Genomic DNA, 13,342 nt, shown 5'->3' with positions numbered 1-13,342 from the left:
GATTGGGAAAAAGTAAGTAGCAAGGGAGTTCGCCAACAATCTCTCTAAATTCACACAATCGACAATGAAAGCAATGTGAAGAGAGACACTGGCTTACCCTGCTCAACGCGGGTCAGTTTAGGGGCTTCACAAATTAACTCCGTTTAGAATCTCAAGAAAATCCCTTAGAGTGTGCTAGAACTGTCGAAATTCAAATTCGCTTCGTGGAGTCGGCGTTTCAGTGTTCTGTCCTCGCCGACTCAGTCTCTCTCCTTTGTGTTAATTTCACTCAATTCGAGTTTAATCCGATCGATCCTGGCGGTCGCGTTCTCGAGTCCTCTCCTCTAGTCACTGGCTCACCTTCCACGGGCGGGGGGCGCGTTCATGACTTACTAGATAAACATGCGTGCGCGTGAATGACCTCCCCGGGCTGACACGCATGTGCAACCCCCTACAATAAATAATAACAGTAAGAAGAAGAAAAAGAAAAAGAAGAAGAATGAGAGCCGGGACAGCAAGAATCATGACAGTAATAGGAATAACCGTTAATTGAAGTAACCCGCTTGAGCGGAGGTGTTGGTTCAGCTTTCTGCTCAAAGGATTTAAAAAGCTTTCCAAGGTAGAAATATAGCTCATCCGAAACATTTCATATAAGACTCTTAAAATTGAACACAACTGGGTAGGGTTTTCCAGCGACACTATGAACATTCTATGACCGAAACCAGTGATTGCAGCGAGAATGCACCATATGTTGGCGTATCGGGGAATACTCGGCGCAAAGTTTTAGCAAATATCCAATTTAAAGCATGTTAGGACGATTGTGTTGTGCTGTTCTGCTCATTACTTGTCCTAGAACATCCAGCCACACATCATAAAACTTTGGAGCAAAGAGTACGCTCAAAAGATTTTACTTTAGTTAAGCACTAATACATAACTAGTTATTTTCCCAGCCAGTGCAACTGCAAAAATTGTACAACTGGAAGACGGATAAAATATGTTTAAAACGCACAAGACAGTTGTGAAGACCACATATTGTACGCGAGAATCATAAGCGAATTATTTGAAGCGTAACGTACATAACCCGGATGTCCCTTTACGTGACTATACTGCCTCACGGGCCATCGTCATTTGCTTACCTTGAACCTGGCCGCATGAGGGCTTCAAAGACAAACAACCAACCTCTCCGTTCTTTACTGGAAGTGCCATCTTAAGTCATTTACAAGAATGGTATTTAAGCTCTTGGATCTTGGTGGATCTTTAATACATACAAAGACCGTAAGGTTTTCAACAAGTCAAGGTTTTCAATTAAATACCTCTAGTTTCTGTGCTACAACTTTCCGTTGTGTGCATGTTTATTAGAATCATTTTAAAGTAATTCAGTTTAAAAAAAAATAACTGACATCAATCAATATTATAAAATACCAAGCACTTAAGGTTTCATGGTGAGAACAGAAGAAACTATATGATGTGTGCACATTTATAAAGATTGCACAATTCAATGAAGAGATTAGAAGGTTTTATTATATTTTATTGTGATAGCATTTCATTTTGAGAACACAGCAAATAAAGTTGAGGGTCACAAAGTTACTCCAGGTTTGGCTTTTTATCACACCCCTTTCACAGACAAGATGTTCACCATATATCTATTAACATAACATACTGCCAAAAGAAAGCAAGTCTTTACACAACCATTCAGACACCTAAATTAAAGTTGATCTGCACTGACGTTACACAGCAGACTGAATCTGAGGAAAAACCCAAATTCTGAGGAGGAAATAATGTATGCATACAAATATGCATGCATATATGCCTGCTTGTATGGATATATAGGCATGTGTGTAATTGTATTTGTCTAATGTCTAAGTGGAATCTAGCATTTTGAAGTGTATGCACGTCTCATTTTTGATTGCATGTGATTACTGCACTGAATCCTGTGTAACATGATAAGATATTCTTTTGCCGTTCCAAATTCTTTTTAAGGCAAACAGCAGATCTATTTCTGTAGGAGAGGCGATCCATTTCTGGAGTTGTGATTATAGAACACAGGTAAACACAAATTTTGGCATTAAAATAGATACAGAATATTGAGCCAAAGTTCTATACACAGAGTAGATTAGGGACACAAAGATGAGGGGAAGGCAGGTGGCAGGACCAACTAAAATAAATGAAGTAAAACATCCTAAAATGGTGTTAAAGCAGGTTTCCAAATATAGCAATACTGTTGCAGTTTCAAGCTCTATTCATACAGTATAGAATTTAAGCAAATTCAATACAGAATTCTAGCTCGGTCAACGTACACCAAAGCAAGAAATGATAACTATATATACAGAACGTGAATGATAAATACAGATTTAAAACAGTCCTGCTTCTTTTTGTCTTCTTTTAACTTCTTCACTTTGATATCAGCTGTGTCATCTGACACAGCTCTAAGTTTCTTTTATTTAGACTTCAGAGTTCACCACAGTTTTCAGAGAATTCACCCACATAGACCGATTAAAATACTATAGATGACTTTGTAGTGTTTAATACAATCCAGCTTGAAGTCAAAAGGGCAAAAACAAAACAAAAAAAAAGAAAAAAAAATATCCACAACTGGCTGAGAAGACAAATATGTGTGTGTGTATATAAGAATATGATTTGTGAGCTCCTGCCTTTTAGCATAACTTGTAACCACATCTTATCTGCTGTCACCCGACTGGGCTTCAGGAGTTTTTACAGAAGTTTGCCAAAGGACCTGGGCATTATTATTATTTTTCTGACAGCCATCTAGTATACGATTTGAATCCAGGGGGGCTGGGCTGTGGGAGGTTAAGAAAATGTTAGTGAGCCCGACCAGTCCAGTAGAAACGCAGAGGGGTGGGGTGTAGGTGGAGACAAGGAGGAAAGGGGGGGGGGGGTTGCAGTGGGTGGTGCTCAGCAACAGCCCCCTCCAGCTTGCTGTCCTCCCTGACTGCCAGCGAGTGTGGAGTTGGTGGCAGCATGCTGGGGTCCAATCTTAATGCCATTGGCCTGAACAGACACACACATACACAAAAAAAAAAGCATACAAAACGTCATCTCTGAATCAGAGCAGCGCAGACACATCAGGATACTCGGTGTTAAAGAGGTAAACGTCTGGGGGGAAAAAAAACCCATTAACCCAATTCCTTACAGGAGAAAAAAAGTGAAATAAACATAAAACAACATTTTTTTTTTAATTTCAACAAGGAAATCTCAGCCTTCCGTTTTGCTAGCGCTGAAGTGGGAAAACCATAACAGTAGTACAGCTGTAACACAGACATGCAGGGAATTCTGCCAGAGGTTTATACACACACACACACACACACACACACACATAATCTGATGGCACTTTCATCACACAAAAGCATCCATCTCGCCAACAGCTCCCTTAAGTGGGCTCTCCTTCAGAAGCAGTGCTCCATAGAGAGGAGGCATGGTGGTGGTATTCTTAAGGTGACTCCACATTGGACTATATCTGATTAATAGCGTTTGAGTGGCGCACGGAGGAGGAAAAAGTTTTGCTTGCAGGGCCTCTGGGGTTCTGGCCAGGATCACTATCAGCTGATGCGGTTTGGAATCGGTGCCTTGACTTTTTTTTACTTTTCCTACTACTCTAATAAAATAACTGCAGTGGGCTCACCTCCATCAAACCAGCTGTAACCTTAAGAGATGTGAGGAATTTATGCCTTGGCCGTCAGCCAGAAGTGAGAGAGGGAGAGAGAGGGCGACAGAGGGAGAGGGAGAGAGGGGTTGGACGCAGTCTAAGGTGTTTTCACTGAAAGGAGCTGTGGCTCTCCTTCCAACTCCCCTGTGCTTGTGTTCAAACTTTATGAAGACTACATTTACTATACCAACCTAAACCTATATTTACATAAAACAAAACAAAAGAAAAAAAACCCCTCAAGATTCAGTCCACTCAAGGCCCTGTTACAGGCACATAATCCTTCATTGTTCAAAACCCCACTGATGTAAGCAGTTGCAAAAAGCTGCAATTGTAAATGAGGAACAACCTAACATGTATTGCCACGCTATTTACAAGCTGTGAGAGGAGTTCTCCACCAGATACTTTAAAGTGGACAATGACAAGTTATGATTGTATTTATGAAAGCTCTGCTTCCCTGGGCACATCTACATGTCAAACTGTTAGAAAACATAAGTATATTCTATATGTGATAAGGTGTTTCTGACTGAGGTTGCAGATGTTTGCCTTTGGGAGTCATTTAGAACATGATGAATGCATTTCTGCTGGAACCACCCACTGGATAAGAGGTTATACATGTTACTGTGCTGCTGCAGGAAGTCCTGTTGACCCAATTCTTTGTTAAACCCACAGTGCAAAGCATAAAAATGTGTTTCCTCTCAGTAAAGGTTACCTCATTGTTTATATCAAAGACACCCTCCTGAATCTTTTCATAAATCTCCTTGGCTGTGTTGATAAATGCCTGAAAAACAAAGAAGAAAAAACATTTACCATGTTTGTTAATCAAAATAAACCCAAGATATAAAACAAATTACCATGAATGGCTTAAGTTCATGCACAGTTCATGCACGGTTTCATTAGTTCCACACAGACGTAGGTCTGTGGTTAAAATAAATCAGATAACGCTGATTTACTATCAACAAGTGTCACATTTTCACAAAAACAGAAAGTAGCTCCAGCTCCGTCACAGACAGACAACTGAACAGCAAATGGCTGCTACAAAGTATGTTAATGTACAAACAAATTAGTCTGATAACCAGAATAGTATCATTGTAACAGATGCTCCACTGTTACATGGCACTTAGGAGACCCAGTGCTGGCGCCCCCGTCTGGAATCACTCCTCCTGGTCTCCAGTCAGAAGAGATAAATCTACAAGGTCACCACCAGGAAAATAAACATAGTGGAATCTAAGTCTACATTTTGTCCTGAGCCCTCCAACGGCACATAGTGGCCTAATTTAGGGAGTCGACGAGCCTTTCTGTGGGACTTGCTCTGTTCTCTGGAGCAATCCTCTGCAGCTTGGTTCTGTCTCATAGGGGGAAAAAAAAAAAAAAAAAAGAGACACATCTCTGCTAGCACAGCAGATGTGTGTGTGTCAAGCGCGTGCATGTGCCGGGCAAGCTATGAATATGCATGCTTTTTAAATGGGAGATTGAAACGTCATAAGAGGCGTGGGGGGAAGGGGTCAGAAGATTTTGCACGACACTAATGAGACAAATTAATCATAGAGGGGCTTTTCTGGTGCTGGGGCACGGGGAGGGGGTCCTAGATGAGGGGCTTCCATAAATGAATATCCCCTCCCACTCTTTCTTTAGCGTCAGGATCCGTAACTCCCACAGGGAAGAAGTGATGGTATCCTTCCTTGTGCCGTTTGTTATGATACGGCCTTTCACACATTCTCAAAAATAAAACGTGCAACACACACACACACACTCCTCTAAGGGCCTATGTAACAAATGGCGAGGTGTCTATGATACCTCTTCTACATTTGATGCAGTCTTTGCTGAAGTCTCCATGAAGATCAGCCCATGTTCTCTGGCAAAAGCCTCTCCTTCCTCCTTTTTCACCTCTCTTCGTGACTCCAAATCACTGTTGGGGCGAAAAACCGAAGTGTGAGCCAGTGTGGTTTCTGTGGCTAAAATTTTACTTAACGGACAGTTTTCAGACCGACACATCCACACACTCTGACGTTATCACATGGTTTATGCTTCCATTTTAACTCTCACCTCGTAGTGGTCAAATGTTTTAACCAAGCCTAGTCCAACTGTGACCCCTCTCTTCAGATCAGACATATAACATCTTTTCATTGTGTAATTACACATCAAAGTAGTGTGGTTTACTGAAATGTATATAACAACAGATGCAGAATTTCTCTGAGAGGAGAATACCTTTTATTTCCAATGAGCATGATGACCATGTTGGAGTTGGAATGTTGACGTGCATCTTCTAACCAGGTTGTCAAGTGATTAAAGGTGTCCCTTCTGCCAATGGCAAATAAGATTTTTGTAGAATTGTGTCTAGAAGTATAGAATTTCAGAACTGCAAAGGGGCAAAAACACCCCAAATAATATCACTTCTGCTTTTCTTTTCCCATGGTATAACTTAATGTCCAATAGACATCTCTTTCTCCTTTGAATAAATTACATTTTCTGCCATATCTACAGTACTTCAAAGGAACTTTGAAGCGAAAGTAGCCAGAGCCCGTGGAGTCTTACCTTGTGATGTCATACACTAGGAGTGCTCCAGCTGCTCCTCTGTAGTAGGACCTAGTGATGGAGCGGAAGGACTCCTGCCCAGCCTGAAACAAACAAACAGTTACAGACACTTCTATAAAGTATGACGAAGACCCTCAACATTCACTGAGTCTGCAACTTCATCTTAATTCCTCATAACCTACTGCCCTACACAAGGTCTCCGGTACTCCTGTGTGCCTTGACTTTAATCAGTTCTGCCAGCCTGTCTTCCAGTATAGTCATTCAAAGCTGCTGGGTTCACCTTTGGAACACTGCCTCCGTTCTAATAACCACTCAACCTCAATGGAGAAATTGCTTAGACTGTGGCTAAGCTCAGAACACAGAAACCTCCCCCCATCAGTAAAAGAGCCAGCCTCTAGACACTACTGGGCCTTTGCCCCACACACACACACACACACAAGGACCCACTGTCTACTCTCCATCCCACAATGCCTCTTTCCAGCAAGGTGGCTGACCAATCAGCATGCTCCACAGGCCCAGCCCTTAGCAGCCACCATTCAACAGCATCATTGTCATGCAGTAAAATGGCCTCCCTTGCAGCCCTGGTCAAGCAGTCCCCTCTGGCAGCAGGGAAATAAGCCAGGAGCACACATTTGAATTCAATAACCCACTCCCCCCGGGCAGCTGTTAACATTAGAGTTAATGGAGCCTATTGTGAATAAATGATGAATGACACTTTTATGCCTGCCATCTGCCAGAGTGAAAGGTTAGAGGAAGGCCAGAAATGCAGATTTCTCCTGTTACATCATTCAACACTCTCCATTTCCACAGCTTTTATCAAAGAAAGTCTGACAGATTAACCTCACACAAGGATACTCTTAGGTTTCATGACCAAAAAAAACCCCTTGAAGACAGTATATTATAAGACAAGTAAAATGAATTTTTAAATTACTTGCCTTATAAACAACAAAAACGAGAGAGTAATTTTGCATGTGTATTGAAAATCTCTGAGAAACTGCAGAGCTAAACTGGAGTCTGAGAACAATGCCTGTTCTTAATACTCTGGCTCCCTCTCCTGGTCTGCTAGAGTAACACCGTGTTACATAGCACTCTCAGTCATATAATGATGGCTGTTACAAATAGCATGTTTCCAAGTCACACAAACCACAATGCTCTAGGTAAACAGCGCATGTTTTATCTGAAAATCCTACTTGGTGTTGTTCTTTAACGTCTGAACAAACATAGTCATTTTCCAATTAGGCTTGGATAAATCAGTATGAAGCCAGGTCATTCAAGCCTGTGTAATGATTTCTCAAATACTCTTTACCAGAAATCAGAGACATTTCCAGTCAGATCATTATGTTGCTGATTCATCACAACAGGCTCGCACAGATACCAAAGATACGACCAAACATGTCTGAGGTTAATAACATTTTGAATCCTTCAAGTCTGATGCTCTGAAGTAACTCAAAACTGCACATCAGAAGGTGTATAAATTTTGATTAACATTAGAAGCGTTGCAATATTTGCACAATTATGTTAGTATCACTGTGTGTGTTAAGAGTTGTTTTTATTAATGTTTCAGTAATCACTCATCCTTTCAGAAGCTCTGTACAATAAAAGAATCCTTCGAGCCATGTAAAGCTCACAGTAAACTAGCTAATCCTAAGCACTGAACTGCAAGAGAGAGGGCCAACTTGTCAATACATGTTTTACAATAGTGAGTATTATTTGCAAAGCCAACCTTGGCTGTCACACTTTAACTCATTGTAAAATCATAGGCTTCTAAAGCATGCATACAAGGCTTCAGGCTCACCAGACCACTGGTGATAAAATGCATACAAACAACATGAAGTTAATGCTTGCGATTCCTGTAAGACATCACTCCTGGTGATTTGGTAGTGCATATGCAAAGTGAATAGACAGAGGACAACCAATACAAAACTCACCAAAGAATGATAGGGTTCTGCTCATACGCAACTAACAGAGCAGTCAAATCCAACATTCTAATGCACGGTTTATCTGACTTTCTCTAAGTGAACAAGAGCACAGGAAGTCTATTTTTCAGATTTGTTTATAATTGACTTGTGATGGATTTTAGCCCACTAATAAAGAATGAGACATATAATCCTGACTATTGCCAAAGATCCTAATTGTTCCATTATTCAAAATGCCAGCAGCTTTCCAAAACTGAGATAAGGCTTTGACTGTTTGGTAGTTCAAGATAGAAATGCCTGAGCTTGCATCACAGAACCTACGCAGTGTAAGTATACACAGAACCTACGCAGTGTAAGTATACACAGAACCTACGCAGTGTAAGTATACACAGAACCTACGCAGTGTAAGTATACACAGAACCTGCGCAATGTAAGTATACACAGAACCTATGTAAGTATACTTACAACCAGCATCACAACATGATGTAAAGCTTACACAGTATACACAATCTTACATTACATATAAAACTGAAGACACTGCTTTTGCCCAGTACAAAATATACTTACTGTATCCCAGATCTGAAGTTTTATCTGTTTTCCATCTATAGTGATCATTCGTGCCCCAAATTCTACACCTGTTGGAGAGACAAAACAGATCAGTGAACAGCTGAGTTTCTGCCTAATGATATTACATGCTGAGCAATTACGAGAAATTTTCTCAAGTTAAGAGTAAAATAATTAAGTGAAACATGTTATGTGGACAGCTATATGAAAAACCATACAAAAAATGTTGAATGATGGAAGATGAGTTTAAGGGAAAAACAACAACAACAAAAAACAGCGTCTTACCGATAGTGAGATCGTGCACTGGTTGAAAGCGCTTATCTGTGAATTGTAATAATAGGCATGATTTCCCCACACCTGCAAAACAAACAGAGGATGGTCAGACATTCATGTGCCCATTCATCCATCCATCCAAGGCACCTTTCTAGCTAGAAATAACAAAACAAAACAAACAAACAAAAAAGACAAAAACAACCCCCCTCCCCACACACACACAACTAAATCACCAAACCTGAAGTAAAGGTGAGAGTCAGTGAACAAACATGTTAATGAATTAGCTGACAGAGCTTGCATCATCCCAAGCACAACAAACCTGATCAGTAATCCTAGTAGATATGAGGCCTTGCCTCTATAAAACCTCTAAGCACTTGACCAGAGACTGAGGCACAAGGCCTGGGATTCCTTAACCAGGATGGGCTCAGGAATCGAATGAAAACCCTCTCAAATATATTCTCTCAGCACAGAATCAAAACAAACTGAGATTCAGTGTTGAAAGGAGAAAAGTAAACTGTTAAATAAACTGGTCATAATGTCATATCAAAAAGGTAAAAAAAAAAAAAAAAAAATCAATCTTGATGCTAATCAGTTAAATCATTGAGTTTTGATGTCTCTGAAATGTATCCTTATTAATGAATAGAAAATAAGATTTAGAAAAAAAAAATACTCGATGTGAGAGCGGAAAACACTGACTCAATAATCCTCAGCATTAACAAGATGGCTCTTTTACACTATCTGTAAATCTTCACATTTACTGTGCACTTTGATCTGAGGACCAGATACAAAATGGAGCCTCATTGGGTTGTGATATTCCTCTGACTGCCACAATGCTCACTGTTTCTGCTGCTGCAAAAGTTGACATTAATATCTTGTATTTCAGCAAGAAAATAAAACACACCTAACCTCTTCAATGGAGGAGAGGTAGGGGAGAAGAAAGGCCACCACGAAAAGACAAACAAGATAAATGCTCAGGACAGAGTAGGCGTTTCCAAGAGCAACAGCCGTTGCTAGGCAGGGGAGCTGTGCTCAAGGAGCACTCACCCAGGAGATGTATAGAGACAACATATCAGTGACACCCTTGCAGAACATACCTCAAACCAATAAGATCCTGTACATAATGAAAACACAGTGCAGCACAGTAATGAGCAGAGGATAAAAAAAAGCAAAGCAAATACTAGCAAAGAGATGACATGACAAGTTTATGGTAAATCTTATTTTGCATTTTGTCAGTCAGGTACATCAGAATCACACATGGTTTGTATGTCAAAATCAAAGCACAAATCTGAACCACAAGACAAGGAGAGGAAATGCATGTCACAAATGTATGGCCTTGTACATAAAATCTGTAGTAATTTAGTTGAGAAATCTCCTTTAGTTTAAGAGTCTGTAATGAAACACCACAGCACCCAACAGAGGATTCATAAACTGTGTAAACATCAGAACTATGAGGACAGGTGGCCATATATCCAGTGAGGCTACAGGTAACACTATAAAATATATTTTATAGCAATCTCAGGGCACTCTGGGGATCTAGAGACCTTTCAGGTGACTCTGATCCCACTGTGGGTGAAACTCTTACATCTGTGGAGGGTGGGCACCATCCAAGCTTGTGATGCAATCGCTTGCAGCAACAACAAAACACCAGCTGATCAGACTGTATTTCAGTGAGGGTCCCCGTCCAAGACCCAGTTAAGCAACATGCAACTGGACAAGTCTGTCTACTCAAAACGCATGTAAATAAAATGAGAGGTATTTTTCAAAATACTCTTCCTTGAATTCTTTCAGGAAAAAAGTGATCTTCCAATAGATACAGCATGCAGGAAAAAAAAATGAACTTAGAAGTAGTATAACAAGTAGACTCTACTGATTAATCTATGAGATAGACCAGGGAAGCAAATTATTGTGATGAATAAGATGCCAAACTCTAACACACTGACTGTAAAAGGACTGAAAGAACACTGTTTTAAAGATTAATCCTTAATATGTATTGAGATGTTAAGCACTTGTGTACAACAATGGGAAGAGCTGGTTGTCTCAGAAGTATTAAAGGAGACTGAAGCGCTCTGTAATAAAGAGCAACATGTTGTTTTGGGCTCACTGTTCATCATTAAGATCACACACTGTATGTACATATTCAATAAGTTATTATCTCTCTCTTTTTTTTTTTTTTTTACCAATTTAACCAAGTAATTGCTTTATTTCTTACTCACCATGTGGACAATTCTGAGAAGGTAATTATTTCCCAGTAAACTTTTAGATTTGTGAATGTAGGCTACAGGGTATAGTCCCTGAAAGTTTAAGCAGAGACTGTGAATGAGTGTCACTTAAAGTTGGTTTAAGTGTTCTCCGATTTTATTCTACCTGAATCATTGTCTTCTTTGGGACAACAGGTGAGGTGCTTCTAAGGAAATAACGATTAATCAAACTGCAAATAAGAGGCACGCTACGTACTAATACATACCAATGTTTTTGCTTATCACGGTATTACAAAGGTTTTGGCCAAACTGCATTATATTGTCAAGTCCAGCTGAATACAAACCAATTGACTTACACGTTTTCGACCAATTTCGTAAAATAGCTGTCATGCATCTGGTTAGGATTTGATAAAAGGACATGAGATCATACTACCTGACACATCCAACGTGAAACAGCATATGTATAAGTATGTAAATAACATATGAATTCTTGGACAGCGCCAGGGCAGGAGAAAAGAAAGAAACAATAATGAAAATAACGAATGATGCTAGCTGTGGCTACATCAATGGTTTAGGCCTTGCCAACCGGAGTGACAATTCTTGCAAAAAGCTAGCACAGTGTTGTGTCAGTTGAAAACACGAGAGGAAAAAGAGAACATAAAAAAACACTACAGGTCAGATAACTGTTTGTTAAAAATGTTTCGGTCCAGCGTAGTTAATAATCCCTGTAAGCAAATACACACGCTTTTCTTAGAAGATTTTCCCTATAACTGAAGCGAAACCCTGTGAACGCCATTTTCATGTAGAGAAAACACTAGCTAGTTGGTTATTTCTTATCAAACGAGGCCTTCTAGGGTGACATCTGTCTGTAGTAAACAATTTCTGACTTATAAGTCATCAAGCATATGTGTAACTGAATGGAGTTGTAAATAATTAAATGTCATGCTCTCAGGCTGTTTTAGTTGTCCATGACAGTGACAAACAAATAATAGCTGATGGTTGGCTTGCTAATGTGATAGCTAGTCAGCTAGCATATTACCACCCCCACCCAGCCTGAAACAGCGGAAAGACAATAGGTTGCCACTAGTTGTTCTTGGAGGCCAAAGAGCAACGCACTTGTTATGCAAAGACTTATACTCATGCCATGACAGGAATCAACAAGTAAATTAATTTAGCTGCCTGATGTCAGTATACGTTAGCACAAAGCTAACGCATCTCGGGGCTAGCAAGGCATAAAAATTGGTCTGTCATCCCACCCCTTGCGCCCCAGCTTTTACCACGTCATTGACTCCAACACTGCGGAAATAAAAGATAGCTTGGTTAGCAAGCTAAGCCGTTAGCTTGTCTTCACTGACGCACAGTGACTGCTTACCCGTGTCTCCGATAATGATGTATTTGAAGAGGTATGCATACGCCATGGCCAACTGGTCCTGTGTCAACCTGTTTTGGCCGTTTTACAAAAGCTCCACTACCTGAAACCGTATGAAAATGTATGTGTTATATGCTTCTGTTCTCTGTAGCGCAACACTAAGCCAGCCCTTTTCTCTCTTCGACGGGAAGGAACAATAAACACCTCCAAGCCTCAGCTCTCTACGTCACACGTTCCGCCTTCGCCACGCACGCAAAACGCTTGACTCAACCGGAAATTCACTTTGCGCCTCACATCAGTAGCCAGACACAGAAGTTTATATGATAGGCAAGAAATTACTAGCTGGCCGTTAAAAGTTTAATGTGATTGTTACACTTGATTCCGATTATAGTCATTATTAGGAAGAAAACGAATATCCTTCTTAGCATTTTCTTTTCACCTGGAAAGAGCCAGACACTTAAGGTTATCCAAAGAGCAGGCCAATATCACCAACTTAAACCTGAGTCCTGCAGATAATAACGTGTTCATGTTAGCAAGTATTTCAGTACTCTGAGCGGCCATTTACCAATGGTTGAACTGTCTTTTCATTCTGGAAGTCCACTTACGCAATGTTAATTCTTCAAAATTTTTCAAATCAACAATAAACGATGCAAAAACTCTCGGTTGAAGTTTTATACTTCTTGAGAAAAATCTGCAGAGGGGAAATTTGTTCAATTATAAAGCACTTAAAGCAAAGTCCTGCTACTGCATATTAGAGACCTGCAATGTACACCACGGCCCACTAGAGGACAGTAGCAGTTAGAGAGCCATCCCAATGGAAAAGGACACATGAGCACAATATACCTTC

At 40.3% G+C, this 13,342-nt stretch overlaps 1 protein-coding gene across 2 annotated transcripts; it reads right to left on the bottom strand.

The window, feature by feature from the left end:
- Positions 1 to 2,812: 2,812 nt before the first annotated feature.
- On the bottom strand, positions 2,813 to 12,669 carry rab2a (RAB2A, member RAS oncogene family). Of its 2 annotated transcripts, XM_030773552.1 has the most exons (8): positions 12,499 to 12,669; positions 8,941 to 9,012; positions 8,659 to 8,726; positions 6,176 to 6,258; positions 5,849 to 5,941; positions 5,438 to 5,549; positions 4,353 to 4,421; positions 2,815 to 2,988 (listed from the first exon to the last, which is right to left on the bottom strand). In XM_030773552.1, the coding sequence occupies exons 1-8, from the start codon at positions 12,542 to 12,544 to the stop codon at positions 2,893 to 2,895; spliced, it is 639 nt and encodes a 212-aa protein (XP_030629412.1). In that variant the 5' UTR covers positions 12,545 to 12,669; the 3' UTR covers positions 2,815 to 2,892. The 2 variants fall into 2 exon arrangements, with proteins under 2 accessions (XP_030629413.1, XP_030629412.1); XM_030773553.1 differs by lacking the exon at positions 8,941 to 9,012 and having other exon boundaries at positions 2,813 to 2,988.
- Positions 12,670 to 13,342: the final 673 nt, after the last annotated feature.

The sequence above is a fragment of the Chanos chanos genome, chromosome 5 (genome assembly GCF_902362185.1).
Source record: "Chanos chanos chromosome 5, fChaCha1.1, whole genome shotgun sequence".
Classification (NCBI taxonomy): domain Eukaryota; kingdom Metazoa; phylum Chordata; class Actinopteri; order Gonorynchiformes; family Chanidae; genus Chanos; species Chanos chanos.
The sequence above is the reverse complement of the archived record's forward strand: the minus strand, read 5'-3'. Positions and strand labels throughout refer to the sequence as shown.